Below are 21,154 nucleotides of genomic sequence, written 5' to 3'. Positions count from 1 at the left end.
AGCCAGGGGCAGGAAACTTCGAGTGAGAAGCCAGGAGTCTGCACAGAGAGACGTCCACGCTGGGACCAGGACAGTGGACCCAGATCTTTAGACTCTCGACTGCCCCCCAGGAAGCTCTGCGGCAGGCCAGAGGGGCAAGGCAGACAGAGGAACTGTGTCCCATCGTCACCCCACGGCAAGTGACCTGGTGGGCCATCGGGGCTGCTGAGCCTGGGTCCGAGGAGCACACATAGATAATAAACAGGTGATAATAAGCACACACGCACACAGTCACACACACACCCTCCTGTGTGCACCCACGGGCTCCCGTGCTTTCATGCTCACACATGCACACATGCTCACACTCAACACTCACAGGCACTCATTCACACGCTCACACCCTCACACCGCCTTCCTGCTGCAGGTCTCCCAGCCGGAAGCAAGCCCAGCTAGGAGAGGGAGGGAGCTTTAATTTAGATAAAAGATGCCAATTTTTTCACTGATTCCTGGAATAAGACGTTGCTCTGGCTGAGAGGGAGCAGAAAGGCTATGGAAGCCCCACCCGGGGCAGACGTGCAGGGCAGGGAAGGGGTCAAGTGTCTTGCGGCTCGCATCCTGCCAAGTGCAGCCGATGCCACGGATGGGTGCCTCCTATAACCTCAGCCCCATGGGGTGGATGGGGCCCTGGACTGTGGGCTTTGGGCTCTGCCCCTAACTCACGATATGGACTTGCACGCATTACTTATGAGGACACCACAGAGACTAGGATGCGGGGCGTGAGGCTCGCTGGGAGGGTGCGTGTGCGAGGCGCCCAGAGCAGGAAGCGTGCACAGATGCTGGTTCGCAAAATGCAGATCTGACCTCATTCCTCCCGGCCCACGCCCTTCGGCCGTCCCCGCTGCGGTCAGGACGGTCTGACTGCTTAGCCATGCGTGCAGGCCCTTGTCCTGCTCACACGGCCGCTCTCTGGCCCCCCTGAGCCATAGGCTGTCCCTCCCCCTCCGGCCCCTGAGCCAGGCAAATGCACCAGGCATCCCTCCATCCACGCCTTGAATGATGATGATGATGGAAATAAGAACAGGTATCATAAGAGCTTTGAGTATTCACCATGCCCCAGGCACTGTTCTGAGTGTTGTCCATGTGCTGACTCATAACAGTCCTAGCAGGTGGATACTACTACTAATCCTAATTTACAGATGAGAAAACTGAGGCACAGAGAAGTTAAGCAACTTTCTCAAGGTCACACTGCCAGAAGGTAACGGGACTAGGATCCAAACGCAGACAGAACTGGCAGAACCTACCAATACTAATTTGCGTTTGTTTGGCACAAGGGAATATTTTCCCTCCCTACATCTGCACAAGATCCTGATCTTGGGCTTTGAAGCAGAGGGAAAGCTTGTCCCCCAGAAAGGTCCCTTACTGCCCCTCATTCAGAGGACCATGGGCTGACGTGCCCCACTCTGGGACCAGAAGGAACCAGATGACCTGTGATGTCCAGGAGCAGGGCACACCAGTAGGTGGCGCTGCTTCTCCAGCCCTGAGGGCCCGGGCTCAGCCTGGCAGACCCCTCAGGTCTCCCCTGAGTGCCCTGGGCAACAGGCAGTATTCGAAGCCTGGCCCAGGCTGGGCTTTCCCCTCCTACATTTCCTGAAGAACTCCCAGCCCGTCCACTGGGATCCAGTCTACAAACCCAGTGATCTTTCTAAAATGCAGATCCAATTTTGTGACTGCCCTCTCTCAAAACCTCCCATGGCTCCCATAGACTAAGGACTAAGCTCTTTAAGTCAGTAAAGAAGGCCCTGCCTACCTTTCTATGCTCCCTTCCTCCTGCCACCCCCAGCCAACCCCCTACCACCACAGCACAACCTGCTCTTCTTGCCCCTGGGCCTTTGCACACGCAGGCTCCTCTGCCTACCTGCCCTTCCTCCTTTACTCTGCCTGAGAAAATTCCCAAGAGCCTTCAGGGTGTGACTCACCTGTCATCCTCCTCTGTGAAGCACCCCCACTCCTGGCCAGAGTCCACAGGCTCCCTCCTGAGCCCTCCCACAGCTCCATGCCCGGAGCTTGCTTTGACCCCAACGCTCATGCGTGCACTCAGCAGGTACACACTGAGAGCCTGCTGGGTGCCAGACAATGGGAACACAAGCATGAAGAAGACGGGCACAGCTCTGCTCGGCCACAGAACCACACACGTGAACAGACGACCACGGGCCACGGTAAGTGCTATGAAGCGAAGCACCGAATTCACACCTCACATTAAAGTGGGGTTTTTTTTTCTTTTTTATTAAAATATAATGTATATGCAGCAAAATAGATAAATCTAGTGTTTAGCTTAATAGACTTTTACCTATGTGTAAACCAATGGTCCCAAGTCAAAAGTCACCCGTGCCCCCTCCAAAATGACTACCCTGCCCCCAGGCATATCCATTCTGATTTCTCTCCCCCTCCCCTCCCCCCCATTCTAGAATCTCATATACACAGAACCTCGCAGCATGCGCTGGTTTGTGCCACCTTCTTTTACTCAGCCTTAGCCTGAGGTTCATCCGTGTTGTTAAGTGCAGGGTCATTTTGTTCCTCTCTGTTACTAAATAATATTCCATTATAGAAATGGGCCCCAGTTGGCCCATTTTCTTGTTGATTGACCATTTGGGTTGCTTCTAGTCTCGAACTAGGACGGAGAAAGATGTGATGAGCACTCCTGTACAAGTCTTTGTGAACCCATGTTTTCATTTCTCTGGAGTATATTCCCAGGAGCAGCATTGCTGGCCCACGGGATGGATATAGGTTTTGCTTTAGTAGATGCTGCAAACAGGTGCCCCAAACCTATTTGGGCAAAGCAGTTCACATGCCGAGCAGCAGCGCCTGGGGTCCAATTGCTCCATAACCTTGATCTTGGACTGCCCAAACTCAAGAGCTGTCTACTGAGTACATGTTTATTGCTTAAGCCACCAGTCTGGCATTTCAAGGTGAACACAATTTCCAGGTAGGAATGCAGTAAATGTTAGCTACTGTGATGGGTACTTGTACGTGTCCCCCAGACTGGACTAACTGGTGCCCCCATAATTGGTAAAACGTGTGAGGGTTTCCAGAAGAGACCAGCACTGAATTGGTAGGCTGAGTTAAGAAAATCTGCCCTCTGGGCACCTGGGTGGCTCAGTCGGTTAGGTGTCTGCCTTCTGCTCAGGTCATGATCCCGCAGTCCTGGGATGGAGTCCCGAGTCAGGCTCCCTCCTCAGTGGGGAGTCTGCTTCTCCCTCTCCCTCTGCCCCTCCCACCTGCTCGTGCTCTCTCTCAGATAAATAAATAAATAAAATCCTAAAAAAAAAAATCTGCCCTCACCAATGCAGGCGGGCATCAGCCATTCTACTGAGGGCCTGAAGAGAACAGAGAAAGGGCGCATTTACTCTCTTCTGGAGCGGAGACATCCATCTTCTCCTGCCCTTGGACGTCAGCACTCCTGGTTCTTGGGTCTCGGGACTTGAACTAGGGATTACAACATCGACCCCCCAGGTCTCCCTGGAAGCACAACACAGGCTTTCCTGGGCCTCCAGCTTGCAGATGGCACATGATGGGACCGCTCAGCCTCCATAATTGCGTGAGTCAATTCCTACTCTAAACCTCTTTCTATATATCTCCATATATCCTATTGGTTCGGCTCCTCTGGAGAACCCTAATACAGCTACTGTTTTCAATTATAATCATGGTAATGAAGCTATTCCGTATCAATTGCCCCTCCAGACCACAAAGTCCTCCCAAGCACCAGCTCATCTACCTCGCCTATTACAGCCACATCAATAAATAACTAGGAAGGGAAACGCAAATCAAGGTCACGAGCTATCACCTCACACCTCTTGGGGTGGCTACACTCAATAAGACAAAAGATACGTGGATTCACGTGGACGTGGGGAAGAAGGAGCCCTCGTGCGCTGTTGGTGGGAATGCCAATTGGTTCAGCCACTGTGGAAAACAGTTTGGGGGGTCCTCAGATTATTAGAAAGAAGAATGATCACGTGACCCAGCAGCCCCACTTCCGGGTCTTTATCCAAAGGAAATGAGATCGGTAGCTCAAAGAGACATCTGCATCCCCATGCTCACTGCAGCATTGTCCATGTCAGCCAAGACATGGGGCAACCCGACTAGCCATCAACAGACGAATGCATGAAGAAATGATATATATACACACACACGTATACACACCGGAAGACTATTCAGTCATAAAAAAGAAGGAACTCCCGCCCTTTGTGACACCATGGATTCTGCTAAGTGAAATAAACCAGACACAGAAAGACAAAAATCATATGATCTCGTATACGGAATAACAACAACAAAAGAGTAGCACTCACAGGAACACGGAGTAGAATGGGGGTTACCAGAGGCTAGGAGGTGGGGGAAAGAGGAAGATCTTGATAAAAGGGTACAAACTTTTAGGTATAAGACCGGTAAGTCCTAGAAACCCACCGAACAATGCGAACACTGTCGTTAATAATGACGTATCGTATACCTGGAATTTGCTAAGAGAGGAGATCCCAAGGGCTCTCACCACACACACAAAAACGGTCAGTATGGGAGGTGGGGGATATGTTCATTAGTTTGATTGTGGTTAATCATTTCACAATGTGTACATATATCCAAACACCACGCTGTACACCTTAGATTAAATTTGTCAAAAATCAAATAAAGAATCAATCAATCAACAAAAGTACAAATACGCACACACGCAGTCTTGAGTGCCTCTGTGAGGTAAGGGGGCAACTCTACCACCTGCCGTTGTTTCAAGACTGTTCCCAAGGGGCAGAGAGACCTCCCACCCCTTCCCATCCCCCAGCCCAGGAAGCAATCCCTTTCAACTCAGCACAGCCCCCAGGCCACCCCCACCAGAAGACAAACAGCCATAATCCCAGGGTTTACAGCCTTGGCCGAACCTCTGACAGCCTGGGGGTCAGTCTCATTTGGGGACACTGAGCTCCTGGAGAGGACCCGGCTTGCCTAGGGTTCCCCAGCAGAGGCTACACCCCCACACAGGGCTTACCCCACCGTCCAGGTGGTGGCAGGAGCCTTGTACCTTGGCAGCAACATGGAGGGCCAAGGATGAGGTCCTGGGTGGGAGCCACAGAGACCTGGGAGTGACCCCCACCACCAAGGCTCGAATGACTCCCGGGTGGGTATTGGAGGAAGAGAAACAAGATTGGCCTCTGAGACCTGATGCTCCCCAAGGTGGAGATGCTCCTCCATCCTGTCTTCCTCTCGACTCTGAGGTGCTGCAGTGACCACGTGGAGTGGAGAGCAAACTCCACACCGTGACCCACAAGCCCTGAGGGCTCTGGCCTGGCCTCCACCAGCCTCCTCGATGACTCTCGAGCCCCTCACTCCTGCTTTCCAGCCGTATTGGCCTTCCAAATCTCCAGTGTACCACATTCCTCATCACTTAAGGGCTGCCCTCCCTCTTTCTCTCTCTCTCCCTCTGTTATCTAGTTAAGGCCCAGTCATCTCCACACTCACCTCAAATGCCCTCTCCTCCAGGAAGCCCTCCTGAAGCCTCTGACCAGCTCAGCGTTCCTGCTTTACAGGTGCCAAAAGTGGCCCAGCAAAGGAAGAGGAAGGTAAGGGCGTTATATTTGCTGAACCCTTGGGAGCTCAGCCCCCTGATACCATGAGTATCACTGTCCCATCTTGCGGATGAGGACAGAGTCCTTGCCCAAGCTGTGCGGCTGGTGGGTAGCGGAGCCCCCGGTTGGCTTGCACCAGCAGGAAGTGGACAAGCCCGCTCCCCACCCTCGAATGCATACCTACCCCAGGGCCCGTCTTTTCATCGGCTGCCCCCCACCTCCCATCCCAGATGCATCTAAGCGGTCAGATGAGGCTGCTTTGGTTTTGCTGGCCCAGACAAGATCCTGACATTGGGGCGTGTGTGCAGGGTGGCCCCCCGCAAGGACAGCCCAGGCTGACTTGGCCTGAGGGGAGCAAACATGCAGTCAGGCAAGATAAACACAGGGATTTCTGGCTGCTTTGTTTCTAGTTCATTCCAATGCATCTCTGCCCATCTGTGAGCCTTGAGTGAGTCCCCGCCTCTCTATAAAGTCTGCGCTGAGATGCACCAGACTCAAAGATCCCTTCCTACCTTGAAATTCTCCAAATGCCATCTGGAGTCTTCAGGGGGTGTCTCCCACCTCACCAGTTCTGGGGCTTTTTTTTTTTTTTCCCCAAGACAACCCAAATCTAGGGACTTCTGCCCTCTCCGCATTTGCTCCCTCTGAAGGTTGGATCCTGAGACTTCCCTCACCGTCACCTGTCACCTGGCAAACTCAAGGACATATATTTTCCCGGGGGTTGTGACTCACTCAATAAATAACCGCGACAAAAGTGCCGCCTCCTCCGAGAGGGCCTCCGTGACCAGCTGGCCCTCAGTCACACCCACCCCCACTGCAGGCTGCGTCCCCTTGGTTTATACTGTCATAGAACCCTGGCTTGTCTTCCAAACACTCGCCACCACCTGTGCTGTCATTGATCTGACGTCTGTCCCCTCCACTAAAGCCGCTGGCTGCTTCCCAGGCCTAGTGCTGGAGCTCAGGGTGTCGGGGTAGGGGACATCCTTGGACACTGATGGCCTGTAGGGATGGGGAGGTAGGGCATGGCCACTTCCACAACAAGGGGCCAGAAAAGGCTTCCTACGTCGAGGGACGCTTGAGGAAGTTCTGCTGAGCTGAGACAGTGAGGAGGCAGCCAGCACCAGGAGAGCCGGGAGGTGGTTTGGGGTGAGACCTGGTGCATTCGGGGAGCAGACAACGCACAGGCAGGGCAGCTACGAAAGCCCCCGAAGCAGGCAAGGAGTCCGGCCTGGGTTTAGGAAGACCGCGCTGGCTGGCGCTCGCCTGGCCTTCAGAGCACGCTCCTGATCAGCAAAACATGTTCGAGCCTGCAATATACATGTATTGGTCGACACATGTATATGTACACGTATTATTTACTGTCTTTGCATATATTAAAAATCAGTAAAGCTTCATTTCGCTCTTATTTTAGAGATTAAAAAATAAACAGAAGACTTGATGTGGTTTTCCTGCTCCTCAACAGACAACCTTGTACCCGCTAGGAGACCAAGCCCTCCCAGCCAAGGGGAGGCCACCCAGGGACTGCGGCGTGGAGGAGTGTGGTGGTCAGATTGGCTTTCTAGAAAGACCCCACCCATGTCTGGCTGTGTGGCACCAGATGGGAAGGGAGAGATGGAAGGTGGGGAAGGCCGTCAGGCGGCTGCTGGCCAAGAAAGAGGGGTAGGGCAGGGATGAATGGCCTCATTTTACAGAAGGGGAAAGGGAAACTGAGGCTGCAGAGGAGCATGGGGTCAGACTCCAGCTTATAAAGTGGCAGAGTTCTGACCGAACCAGGCCTCCTGGTGGGGCTGGTGTGTTCTTATCTGGGCAACAACGTAGGGAAGCTAACCCCCACGTGAGCAGTTGGTCCTGGGGGACCCTCTTAGGAAGTACAGAAGGCTGAAGTCATGAGGTCCTCTAAAGGGCCCCCAAACTCCTACTGCCACTCAATGACTGCCCCAGAAAGGGTGCAGATGTGTCTTATATTTCCCCAAACGTGGCCCTGGGTGCACAAGGTCACATGAGAGAGGATGTTTGAAAAACGGGATCCCGGGAGAGGTGAGGTGCCCATCACTGGAGGTGTGTAAGTGGAAGCCATGGCTCTTTGGCTTCCAAAGGTGGGGGTCTCCAAAGCATCAGGCGGCCCCCTGGTGGATGCCAGCACAGGGCCAGCACAGGGCTACGGTCTGGGCATCCCCAGCCTGGAGACCTCATGTGGGGGCACAGGTGCCCCTCCCTCGCTGGGCATTTCAGCCTGCAGGCTCCTGCCCTGGCCCCACTTCCTCCCACCAGGGACCACGGTGAGGAGGACCAGACTGGGAGGTACCGAGACAGGCTGGAGACTCAACAGGAAATGGGAGTGGGGGTTTCAGAAAGGGAGGCAGTAGATTATTAATCTCTTGATTAATAGCAGCGGGCCAGTGGGAGGGAAGGGGCTGTCCCACTGTGGTTCAGAGACAGGAGGAGGGGGGTTTTCAGCCTCCTCCAAATCCCAGCTAGTCATCCCTAAGTGCCAGACGCAAGGGACAGTGGGCCCAGCGGGCAGTGTCTTCCACCCAGCCCCCCCCCCCCCACCAGAGCCCAGGACCGCAGGGCACTGGGGAGTCCTGGCGAGGGAGGGGGACGCAGCCTGGACAAGCCCCCACGCTGCGGGGGGTCAGCCTCGGAGAGCTTCTGGACCCACACAGGCCGGCTGCGGAGGCCGGGCAGGAAAGAAAGGCCACGTTTTAAGAAAGTACTAAGTCCAGGACATCGCAGGGCCTTGCAGGGCCTTGCAGTCAGCAGGCAACCCAACCAGAGGGGGGAGGCTGGCCGGCAGGGGGCCGTCTGGCGGAGGGGAATGAAGGAGGCAGATGAAGCCCCGGAGAGTTCCGGCAAACCCCTCCGCTCAGCACATCTGGAAAAGGTTGGCTCTAATGCCATCAAAGAGCTCGGAGGGGCCAGGGAGACAGGCCGAGGAAAACTTAACCCCCGAGTCCCTGGGGCTCGGTCTTCCCAATCTGTCAGGCAGGCCCTGGGCCTGGCCCACCGCCCCCCTCTCGCAGCGGCCCCCTGGCGGGGCTCGGGGGGCAGGAGGGCAGCATCAGTAACGCTGGACTTCCTGCTGCCCTGATCAAGGCACAGCCTTGTGATTTCCACCCCAAAGCAAGACAGACGGGGAGGGAAACTGAGGCACAGAGAGGAGAGGCCCGGCTTGTCCTCTCTGCCTTCCTCTGGGTGTGGAGCTGGTCCTGAGGCCTCTCACAGGGAAATCTCAGCATCCAGCCCCTCCCTGTGGCGCCGGCTGGAGAAGGCCCCCCTGCCTGGCCCTCCCAGACTGTTGCCTCCCCCACACCCCTCCCCGCCCCACCGCACCCCTCCCCTAGGGAAACCCCCTCATCCCCCAGATCTCTGCGCCAATGTCACTGCCCCCAGGAAACCCAGGACCAGGTCTCATGTCAGGGACTGACGACTGCTGTGAGTCTTCCACATTCCCTCCCCCAGCGGCCCCCCCAACACACACGGGAGCTCTGTGAGGGAAGGGGCCATGTTCTTGCACACAGTGTCTGCTCTTAGGTGCTCAGTTGCGCACCAACCACCGACCAGACCAAACACAGGATCTGAGAAAGCTGAGGCAGGGACTTCCCTGAAGGGAGACCGGGCCCCAGGGGGGACCCCCTGGCACCCCCTCTCCTCACCAGCTGCCTACTGACCGGGTGCCTGGCGTGGTCCTGGGCCTCATGTTTGTAAACATGACAGACACGTACCTCCAACTCCGAAACACACACACACACACACTCTGCAGAAATCCAATGTAGGAAAAAAATCACAGAATGGGAAAATCCACACAGGACCCGGCGGGATTACAGTTTTGTTTTCACGTAGCAAGAAGATGGCTGCATCCTTTGAGGATCATGGCTGAGCACCTCGGTGTGTAGGGCCTCGTAGTGAGCCCTGGGAATATTGGGAGGGGGACGTCGTGAGTTGGTAGAGTCGCCCCCCAAAATCAGACCATCCCCGCATCGCACGCGTGAACCCACATGGGTGGCAGGTGCCCCTGCTCTCGGCCTGCCCCCCTGTTGCAGCTCTGACAAGGCCCCCCTTCCCCTCCTGCTACAGGTTCCCCACTCTGGGCTTCTGCCCTCCCCTCTCTCCGGGACCATTCCGGACAGCTCACAAAACAGTTTACGGGATATGCTCCCGTACCTCCTGTCTTCAAAACAAACAAAATCCCTCTCTTCACCCATGCTGCCTCTCGCTTCCCAGCCCCACTCACTGCTCCCTTCACAGCAAGAACTTCTTGAAACTTCTCACATCTCATTTTCCTCCTCTGCACCTGTCGTCTTGGCCTCCGTCCCCACTGCTCCCCAAAACTGCATTTGCCAGGGTCTCAGCCACCCCGCGTTGCCCATTCTAATGGGCACTCAGCCCTGGTCTTACCAGGTTTCCCAGAGCATTTGGGAGACTCAGGCTCTGCCTCATGCCCTCTGTCCCGAAACTCACCTCCCGGGACATGCGGATGCTCCTCCTGCCTCGGGAGCTCCTTCTCACCACTTCAGCCACCCCCTCCTCTTTGGCCCTGCCTCTGAGGTCGGGGTGCCTGGATTTTTGGGGGATCAGCACCCCTTCTCCATCTAGTCATCCCCAAGGCCACCTCCAGTCCCGCAGCCTCGAACACAGTCTGCATGCTCCTGATCCTCGGTCACATGACCCCTCCCAGGTTCCAACTTGCCCACATTGTTACAGTTTAACATCGGGGACACTGGGGTTCATACTACAGTTGATGGTGTGCGATCATTTAATTGGCTTAATTCTTAGGGATCGTAAGATAATGTACTTCTTCCTGCCAATGGCATCATAGAGTCCATGAAATGCAATATGCCCTGAGCCCTGGAATCTTCCCGGTACTCCAGACTTTTTCACTCGACCTCTTACTTGCATCCTCTCCTCCCACGGATGCGCCCACAGGCATCTCCAACTTCACTTCGCCAGAACAGAGCTGCTGGTTTCCACCTCCGAGGGCTGACACCACTGGGGGTCCCCAACTTAATGAAGGACACGCCCAGCCAGCCAGCCGCTCAAACCAAACATTTAGGGTTATCTGTGATTGCTCCCTGCTCTTCTGTGATCAGACTCTTGTCATCTCAGCTTCCAGACACCTCCTGAATTCACCCACTTCTCCCCACCTCCCAGGTAGTGTCCTGGCGTGAGCCACCATCACCTTGCACCTGCCCGTGCCCACTGTCCCCACGGCAGCCAGCGATCTTTTCAAAGCCTAAACCAGCCCATCCCAGGAACCTCCAAAAAGGACAGAATAATACTTCAAAGCCAGCAGAAGGAAGGACAAAGTAGAGATAGGAGCAGATAAGAGCAGAAATCAATGAAATTGAAAACAGAAAAACATTAGAGAAAAATCAATGAAACCAAAAGCTGGTTCTCAGAAAAGACCTGTGAAACGACAAAGCTCTAGCAAGACTGACAAAGGAAAAAGAAGAAAAGGCACGAGTTATCAATATCAGGAATAAAATAGGTAGTAGGCCTATGCACATAAATTTAACAGCTGAGAGGAAATGGACCAAGTCATCGAAAAACACTAGTCACCCAACTCACTGAATCTGAAATAGATCATTTGAATAGCCCCATAACTATTAAGGAAATTGAATTTGTAGCTTAAAAACTCCTTCAAAAGAATTCTCCAGCCCCAGATGTTTTCACTGGAGAATTTTACCAAACATTTAAGAGGAATTAATACCAATTCTACACAATCTCTTCCAGAAAAATGCAGAAGGAGGGAGCACATCCTAACTCATTCTATCTGATCTATTTCAGATCAGTCTATCCAATTTCAAGACTTATTATATAGCTTCAGCAAGCAAGGCCTAGTGGTATTGGCAGAACCGTGGACGCATGTTATCAATGGAACAAGACAGAGAACTTAGACCAACACAAATATGCCCAAATGGTTTTTGACAAACATGCAAAAGCAGTTCAAGAAAGGAAGGATGGGGGCGCCTGGGTGGCTCAGTTGGTTAAGCGACTGCCTTCGGCTCAGGTCATGATCCTGGAGTCCCGGGATCGAGTCCCACATCAGGCTCCCTGCTCAGCAGGGAGTCTGCTTCTCCCTCTGACCCTCCTCCCTCTCATGCTCTCTGTCTGTCATTGTCTCTCTCGCAAATAAATAAAATAAAAAAAAAAAAAAAAAAAAAAGAAAGGAAGGATGGCCTTTTCAACAATGATGCCAGAGCAATTGGATATCCACAGACAAAAAAAAAAAAAAAAGAATCTTGCCTTAAATGTCACACCTTGCACAAAAATTAACTCAAAATAGATCATGGACTTCACAAAACTATAAAACTTTTAGAAAAAAAAAAATAGGAGAAAATCTTCAACCACTCATGGGCATTTATGCAGAGAAATGAAATCCTGTATTCGTGCAAAAATCTGAAGGTACCCAAATGTTGATGACAGTTTTATTCAGAATAGCCCCAAACTGGAAACAACCGAGATGTCTTTCAACAGCTAAATGGTTAAACTAACTGTGGGACATCCGCACCGTGGAACACTACTCAGCCATAAAAAGGAACGAACTGCTCATACACCCAACAGCAGGGGATGACTCTCCGGAAAATCATGGTGAGGGAAAAGATCCGCTCCCGTAAGGCTACCTACTGTGTGATTCCATTCTTGAAATGACAACACTTTAAAAGTGGAGAACAGATTAGTGGTTACCAGGGGTTTTGGGGAGCTTGGGGGCAGGAGGAAAGTGGGTGTGTCTTCAGAAGGGCAATATATGGGGTCGTGATGTACAGAAAATATTCTGTATCTTGACTGTATCAGTGTCAATATCTCAATACTCTGGTTGTGACATATCGTATAGTTTGGCAAGATGGCACCACTGGGGGGAAGAAGAAGAACAGTACATGGGATCCAAAAAAGAAAGAGGACACATGGAATCTCTCTTTTTTCTTACAACTGTGTGTGAATCAACAATGCTCTCAGAATAAAAAGCTAATCAAAAAGAAACCTAAATCAGATCATTTCTCATCTCTACTTAAAACTCTCAATGGCTTCCCAGTACACTGACATAAAATCCATACTTAAAAAAATAATTTAAAAAATTAAAAAAAAATTTTTTTAATTTAAAAAAATAAAAATAAAAAGTCCAAACTAAGGCCCTGGAAATCAGTCTCTGGCCTATACTCCCCTCCTCACCTGCTCTGCTTCTGGACACTGACTTACTCTCTGTGCCTTCATCTAGGACCTCCCTGCCTCAGGGCCTTTGCACCAACTATCCTCACCCAATCATCACATGGAGGCTCTTTCTCCTCACTTTTTGCTCATCATCAACATCATCCTTTCAGGGTCTCTCTCGTGCCTGCTCTAACGTAGCCCCAATTCATGCCCAGTCACATCACCCCTATCTTAATTTCCTACACTCATTATGAGGCGATATTTTTTCTCGTTTTCGTATGTAGGTGAATACAAACCCCATGAGGAAGAGGATTTGGTCTTACTCTCCATCATATTCCCCTCTGGCACATAGTAGGGCCTTCAGTGAATATTTGCAGAAAGGGTTGAGTCAAAGAATAATGCAAGCAAAGAGGTCTGTGTGGGGCTCCTGGGGGGAGAGGGTGGGGAAACATGCCAGTCCCCGAATGCATTCTGAATAGGGCCTCAAAGTTTTCACAACCACGCTCTCGCTTCCCCCACCTGCACACTTTTGTCACAAAAATGTCATCAGGATGTAATGAGATAATGTGCTGACTTCAGAGCCTTCTGCCAAGAGAGGCCCCACGAAGGATTATGGCCATGCGGATCCCCAAATCTAACCACACGGAAATGCAGAAACCCCTTCTCCCCAGACCCGGCACGGAGGAAGATGCCCGTACAGATGCCCCCGCCCTCGGGCAGCAAACTCACCCCTGCACTCTCTCGCCAGCCACTCTCCATTCACCTGACATCTGTGTCTCTTCTCAGAGCCGTACCAAGGCACTGGGGTTTATCCCGGCCAGACACTGGCCTGGACACGCCTTAGCACCGGTACCCAGCAACAGCCACGCTAGCCGCTCCTACAGACAGCCACCCTCACCAGCCCCCATGGGGCTCGGGGGTGTGCCCACCGCGCACAGTCCCCCAGATTCAGGGGTGAGGCTAGGGCAGCCCCAGAAGCCCTCAGGGCTATTTAGCCAGGTACCCAGAGAATGGTCCAGAAGAGGGGCTTAGGCTCACAGACGCCTTGCCCTACGAGGAGCATGGCTGAAGGAAGGGCCAGGACAAGGGGTTCCTCTTGCCTGGGTAGAAGGCCATATGTCCCAGGAACTCTGCTCTGTGGACCAGGGGGTGGGGGCAGGCAGGCTCTTGGTCCTGCTCGGTCCTGCTGCAGGGGGTGAGGGGAGCAATATGCCCAGGATCTGCTTCATATCTCAGCATGGCCCAGCTTCAGCCTCCATTCCCAGAGCACTTCTTGCATGCCTGCCTCACATCATCCTCCAACAGCCTCCCGGGGAAGCTTTCTACCACCCCCACTTTAGAGTCAGGGACTCCCAGGCTCAGAGGACAAATTTGGACCAGTGAGACATCAGGGGAGTCTGCAGGGGGACTCTGGAAAAGACAGTGCCCTTTGATAGGAGAACACAATGCCACATCCCCTTTCTCATTTATTTGGGACACTGTTCTTGATGCCCGGAGCTGCTGCCGCCCTTCTGTGACCCTGAGGAACAATATGGCAGACACAGGAGCTGGCAGAGGGTGAAATCAAAGGTGCCCAAGATCTTGAGAATATCTTTGGCTCAGGGAAGCCCACAGGTTGGGGGTCCCCACCGCATCTCCAGCGCCACCCTCAAGGCACCTTGCTCCCACACAGCAGTGATGATCTGTGACCAAGTGCCTGTTTCTGTCGTGGTTTGACTAATGGCCCCGCCACCACCACTGGGTCATCAGCTCCCCGAGTCGGGGCCTGGTCTGGGTTCTCACAGCGGACAGGAGGCCTCCCCAGAGCGTGGATACAGGAGGAGGTCTACACATATTTGTTTGGGGGAGGAAGGGAGCTGGGCCATGAAACCTCAGGCGCATCCCTATGGGGCCTGTTTGACAGGCCAGAGTCGCACCCGACCTCATCCCTGTGACGATTCTTTTGACGTTGGGCAAGTCACTTTGCTCTGAGCGTCAGACTCCCGACGGCAAGTCCCAAATAAATGAGAAAGGGGACGTGGCATTGTGTTCTCCTATCAAAGGGCACAGAGGGGATGCACCCCAACCCTACCTCGGATATGAGTTACTGGAGAGAGAGGAAAGTACATTAAACCCTCATTCCTTAACAGATAATAGCCACTTAAGTGGCAATGATAATTGAGACCAGAGATATGGAATTCCTCTCAAGAATGAGCATTAAGTCTTACTCAACAAAGGGATGGCTCAGGACAAATTCGTATCTGCTGTGACCAAACATTCTGTTCTGAGCTCCTCATGCCAAGGAGAGGGAGAGAACTCTCGGGAGGCCTGTAAACACCCACACCGAGGACAAGACCCTGCAGTGGGTCTTGATGTGATGTGATGGGTCTGATGTGAACACTGTTCACATCACTGCTTCAGGCCCAAAGCAAAGGGCAGTTGTGAAAAGTAGGGATCATCATGCGAATGCTGAGGAGCTGCCTGAGGGCTGGGGGGCGGGGTGCAAAGGGGGCGGGGCCGTGGTGGGCGGGGCCGAGAGGGGCCTCACCTGGCCCTCCCCCATCCCTCAGTCCCCTCACCCCACTTCCTGTCTATGGTGCTCTTCTGCTCATCAAATACCACCGGATTGTGAAGTTCTTTCAGGGTGGGAAGCACGTCCCTTTCATCTTGCCCACACGTAATCCCCATGCTCTGTACACAAAAGGTGCCCCATAAACGCACACTCAGCTCTTGTTTCCGAGCGTCAAACCCCCCTCCCCAGCAGCTTGTGCTGGGGTTGGATTCACCCAAGGGAACAGAAAGGAAAAGGAAGGGCAGAGCTGGACCGCCCCACAGCCTTTACCTCACGAGGTTGGCACAAGGCCCCGGCCACCGGCAGCTCTGGTACACACGCTGGACCACTGTCTCCGAGCCGTTCTGCACCTGGCAGGACACCGTCCGCGTCACCGTGTGATGGCACCAGTGCCTGTGGGGAAAGCAACAGTCATGTCAGCCCTTCTATTCCTGAGGTGCTGACTGCAGGGCAAAAGGCCATGCTGGCCAAGGAGGGGTCCCTCCATAAAGCTGCGGGGTGGGGGTGCTCATTCTCCTGGGCAAGGGGTCCACTGAGACCCTCGGTCCAGGACTAAGGGGAAAGGGGAAGTACCCACCACAACCTTGGCCACCAAGCCCTGGTATCCATCATTTCAGTCTTCAAACACTCGGAATGAACCCCTGCCCACCGGGAAATCCCACTCTGGTGAGGAAGACTAAGAGGGAAGTGATTATAACCCACAGGAACACGGGGCCATAGGTACAACCAAAAGATGCACACGGGAAACTATGGGAACAGAGCGGGGCACCCAACCCAGGTCCCGAGAAAGACCAACCACCTGGGTATTGAAAGGTGAGAGTCAGCCCACAGCAAGTGCAATCACACACGGCCCAAAGGCTGGAGGGAGAGGAGGAGCCAGGAGGGAGGGGAGGAGCCAGGAGGGAGGGGAGGAGCCAGGAGGAAGGAAGCGACGTGGTACCTGTCAGGCTAGATGTGGGTCTTATCATGAAGTCAGTGGGGAGCCCCTGAAGGACTCTGACCAGGGGAATGCCTCGATGGGTCTGAGTTTAGAAAAATCTCTCTGGTGCAGTGAGAGGTGCAGAAGCCTGAGCTGGGACGTGGCGCGGGGGGGGGGGGGGGGGGGGGGAGGAGATATATGCAAACAATATTGTGATTGGATCCAACAGCAGCCCATGCTCCCACCTCCCCCTCCCATTCCCCCCCCCCAGATCCTAGAAATTTAAAATCTAAAAATAAGTCCCTGTTGCAACATCAGCAAGATGGTGGGACAGGAGGTCTCCTACTCATATCTCTCCTCAGTAACGATAATTTGCCAGCCAGCCATGGACAAAAATGCCCTTTCGGGAGCTTTGGGATTTTTGCAAACCGTGCATCTTATAAGGGGTTAATATCTGAAACATATAAGGAACTCATAAAACTCAATAGCCAAAAACCAAATAATCTGATTTTAAAATAGCCAAAGGACCTGAATAGACATTTTTCTAAAGAAGACATACAGATGGCCAAAAGTATATGAGAAGGGGCTCAACATCACTCACCACCAGGAAAATGCAAATCAAAATGAGAGATCACCTCACACTTGTTAGGATGGCTATTATATCAAAAGGACATGAGACAGCAAGTGTTGGCGAAGGTGTGGAGAAAAAGGAACTCCAGTACATTGTTGGTGGTAATGGACATTGGTACAGCCATTATGGTAGGTTCCTGAAGAAATTAAAAATGGAACTACCGTATGACCCAGGAATCTCATTTCTGGGTATATATCCAAAGGAATTAATATCAGTATCTAGAAGAGATATCTGCATGCCCATGCTCATTGCAAAATTATTCACAATAGCCAAGATGGAAACAACTAAAGTGTCCTCCATGAATGAATGGACAAAGAAAATGTAGAAAATACACACACATACACACGATGGAATATTATTCAGCCATAAAAAAAGATGGAAATTTTACCATTTGCAATAACATGGATGAACCTGGAAGACATTACCCTAAGTAAATAAGCCACAGAAAGACAAATACCGTATGATCTCATTTGTATGTGGAATCCAAAACCATCCAACTCATAGAACTAGAGAGTAGAACAGGGATTGCCAGGGGCTGGGGAGTGTGAGAGATGGGGAGATGCTGGTCAAAGAATACAAATGTCCAGTTATAAGATGAATAAGTTCTGGGGATCTAATATACAGATTAGATCTATATGTATGTATATTATTATATTATCTGTGTATTATATATAATCACGTGGTGATTATAGTTAATAATTCCATATTGCATACTTGCAATTTGCTAAGAGAATAGATCTTAAGTGTTCTCACCACAAAACAAACAAACAAACAGTGGTAACTATGTGAGGTGATGAATGTGTTAATAATCTGTAGTAACCATTTCACAATGCATATGTATATTAAGTCATCACGTTGTACACCTTTGGGGGAAAAAAGCATATTGTACAACCTAAATATACACTTTTTAAATTTGTCACTCATAACTCAATAAAGCAGAAAATGTAAATAAAAAAATAAGAAATTAGCCCCTAACAGCACTGGAAAACAAAGAAGCCGTGATCGAGAAATTTTGAGGAACGCTTGAGAGACTGAAAGTAGGTGGAACTAAGTTGAAAGAGGAAAGCCCACTGGAAACAGGGAAGACTCCAGATTGACGGTAAATGTGGGCACAACTTGGGAACAGCTGATGTGGCTAATGGGATAGGGGAGGGACCCAGAGATGACTGTCAGAGGACCATGATACAAGGAGTCAGACAGGTAGGACTCGGATCCCTACCCCTGCTGGTGTCAAGAATCAGGCATTAGATTCACCTGCCTTGAGGCGGGTGTGGTTGGAGAGGGTGCTCCAAAATCTGATGACCCCCAGGAGAAACGGAGACCCTCTCAAGTTTATACAACTGAATTCCTTTTTTAAAAAGATTTACTTATTTGAGAGAGAGAGAGAGCGCTAGAGCAGGAGGAGGGGCAGAGGGAGAGGGACAGAGAGGCAGAGAAGCAGACTCCCCGCTGAGCCTGGAGCCCGACACGGGACTCGATCCCAGGACTCTGAGATCATGACCTGAACCGAAACCAAGAGTTGGAGGCTCAAGCAACTGAGCCACCCAGGTGCCCCTATACAACTGAATTATTGCACAATCCTTCTCTACCCCTTACCTATACTACCAACCTTCCAAGAGGCAAAGCAGCAATAAATAGTAAAGCAGAGAAGAGCCAGTGGAAATCCCCAAATACCAAGAATTTCAAAGTATTCGAGAAAAAAAAGGCCAACACCATGAAAGAAAAGCACCAACTCAACAGACAATAAATCACACCTCAGGAAAAGATAATAAAGCAAACCGATGAAGACAATTTTTTAAAACATAATTAATGTCCTCAAAGAGATAAGAGAATTGTGCCCTTGTAAAAAATATTATGAAATGGAAAAAATGAGATCTCTTGGAAATGAAACGTACAACTGTAAAAACCAAAAGCGCAACAGATGGGCTGAAAAATCAGAATAGACACAGCTAGAGAGTTAGCGGATGAGCCGGAAATCCGAGCCATGAACTTTCCAAGGATGCACTGCAGGGGGAAAAGGAGGTGGGAAATGTTGGGGGGGGGCGGGGGGAGAGAGGTGAGAGACCCAGAGGACAGACCACGTGCCAACATATGTCTACTAGTAGCTCTGGAATGGGGGATCGGAGAGAGCCAAGGGAAGTACGTACTTGAAGAAAGAATAAAGAGAGTTGGAGAAAGACATGATTTCTTAATCCAAAAGAGCCCACTGAGTGTTAAACCAGATGAACACAAACAGACATATCATGCTGAAATGTCAGAACCCTCAGGATGGAGACAAAAATACCAAATGCTGTAGAAAGGAAAGTAATGCAGATTACCTACAATAAACGGAAATTAGAGTTCTCAGCAGCAGCACCAGATTCATCAAGAAACACACTGGTTTCGAATTTTGGAGGGGAAATACCGAGCACTCAGAATTCCGCACCCAGGCAAGCTCTCCTTCAAAGGCAAAGGCAAGATAAAGACATTTTCAGATGCACAGGAACTCGGAAAGCTTACCAGTCACCTTTTCTGAAAGAATCACTGCAGGATGTACTCCAGCAAAATAAATGAAGGATGCAGAAGAAATATATTAAATATGAGAAGCAGTTATGAGCAAAGAAAGAGTAATATGATTTAATAACAGCCTAGCTCTAAAATCCAAAGTGATCTCAGTAAGGAAGAGAGCTGTAAGAGGGACAGAAGGAACCAAAAGTTGCTGGGAGTTTCGACTTGTTTAAGGAAAGGACATGAGTGCTTTGCAACTTCAGGTATAGCAGAAAAATACACGATTAAAATATACCTTTCAGTTTGAAGATAAATACTAACAAGGATAGAAAGAAGACACAAAACTGACAAACCATGAAAGAAAAAAAAAACAAAGAAAATTTGATTAATCCAACAAAATGCTAGAAAAGCAAGAAGGTAGCAAGAGAAAACACAGTAATTAGAAAACCTTGGAAAGAGAAAGAAGAAAAGAATCCACAAAGATTCGAGCAGAAATGAATGAAGTAGATTTACTTTAAGTGAATCAACACAACATGTTTAAAAAAAAAATCAAGGGGCGCCTGGGTGGCTCAGTCGTTAAGCGTCTGCCTTCAGCTCGGGTCATGATCCCAGGGTCCTGGGATCGAGCCCCGCATCGGGCTCCCTGCTCGGCGGGAAGCCTGCTTCTCCCTCTCCCTCTCCCCCCTGCTTGTGTTCCCTCTCTCGCTGTGTCTCTCTCTGTCAAATAAATAAATAAAATCTTAAAAAAAAAAAAAAAAAAGTTTAAAAAAAAAATAAAAAATAAATCAAATAGACAAAGCTTATAGCAATTCCTAATTAGAAACAAAGACACAAGAGAAAAATTCCAGAGACTTAAAATTATACGTAAATTTTATGTGTGATCTTGCATCAAAATTTTTCAAAACCTGGACAATTTTCTAGGCAAATCTCTACTACCAACATTTGCACTGTCAAAAAGAGCATAGAAGTAATCGAAAATCCATCCCTCTCCCCCAAAGATACCAGGAGACCTAGTTCAAAACCTGGGTCTGCCACCAACCTGCTCTGTGACTTGAGCAAAGTGATGTCCCCTCTCTGAGCCTCAGTGAAATAAAAAATCTTACCCCTTAAGTTTACTGCGAGGGCTACGTGAGCAGATTCAGGTTAGTGGTGTATAAATCATGTGGCACTCACTACTAAAGTATCCCTGATTGGCTGGCTACCAGAACCCCACAGTGTCCATAAAAGCCTAGGGACTGACCTTACGCATTTTGGAGCTGGAGGAGTAGTGGGCAGTTAAACCTCGCTGCCCATAGCTCAGACTTGAGGCTGAGTGGGGAAGGGAATCCAGCCTTCCAGCCCAGAGGACCATCAGGGTCCCACCTCCCCAGTACACACCTCCACTCTTGCCTCTGACAGATCAGTCCGGAAATTGTGCAAGATGGCGGCATCTAAGCCCTTCCTTCATCTCTACTGGGGAGCACTGGTGCCATCTCAGGCACTGAGCGTGACTCTCTTGGGGATGAACCAACCCGAGGACAATGCTCCATCCCGACATCCGCCCGTGGCGTTCTGGAACAGACAGACCAGCCAGCCATCTCCGAATCACGCGGGGTCAGGGTTGTCTATAGGGAAATGAGCTGTGAATTGCAAAACATTTTCAAATGCCTCGATTCATCATCTCCAGGACATTTGATCTTTTAATGGGCTGTAAATGGCTTCCCAAACTCAAAACCTGGCCAAAAACAACGAAGAAGGCAGGCAGAGACAAAGGAAAAGGGATCTAGACCTTCTCAGATGGAATTCAAAACCTTGTTCATGTCCAGGCACCACGGTTCCAGAGAATCTTGGTG

The 21,154-nt window shown here is 50.9% G+C and overlaps 1 protein-coding gene across 2 annotated transcripts in view; it reads right to left on the bottom strand.

Annotated features, from left to right (window-relative positions):
- COL26A1 (collagen type XXVI alpha 1 chain) overlaps positions 1 to 21,154 on the bottom strand; it is a 141,637-nt gene that overhangs the window by 86,314 nt on the left and 34,169 nt on the right. For both annotated transcript variants that reach the window (XM_036078840.2, XM_036078841.2), the window contains exon 2: positions 15,556 to 15,678. In XM_036078840.2, coding sequence (XP_035934733.2) covers positions 15,556 to 15,678 — 123 coding nt within the window. The remainder of the gene's footprint in view (positions 1 to 15,555; positions 15,679 to 21,154) is intronic.

Source organism: Halichoerus grypus, chromosome 6 (assembly GCF_964656455.1).
Source record: "Halichoerus grypus chromosome 6, mHalGry1.hap1.1, whole genome shotgun sequence".
NCBI classification, from domain to species: domain Eukaryota; kingdom Metazoa; phylum Chordata; class Mammalia; order Carnivora; family Phocidae; genus Halichoerus; species Halichoerus grypus.
This window is presented reverse-complemented; position numbering and strand designations above follow the sequence as displayed.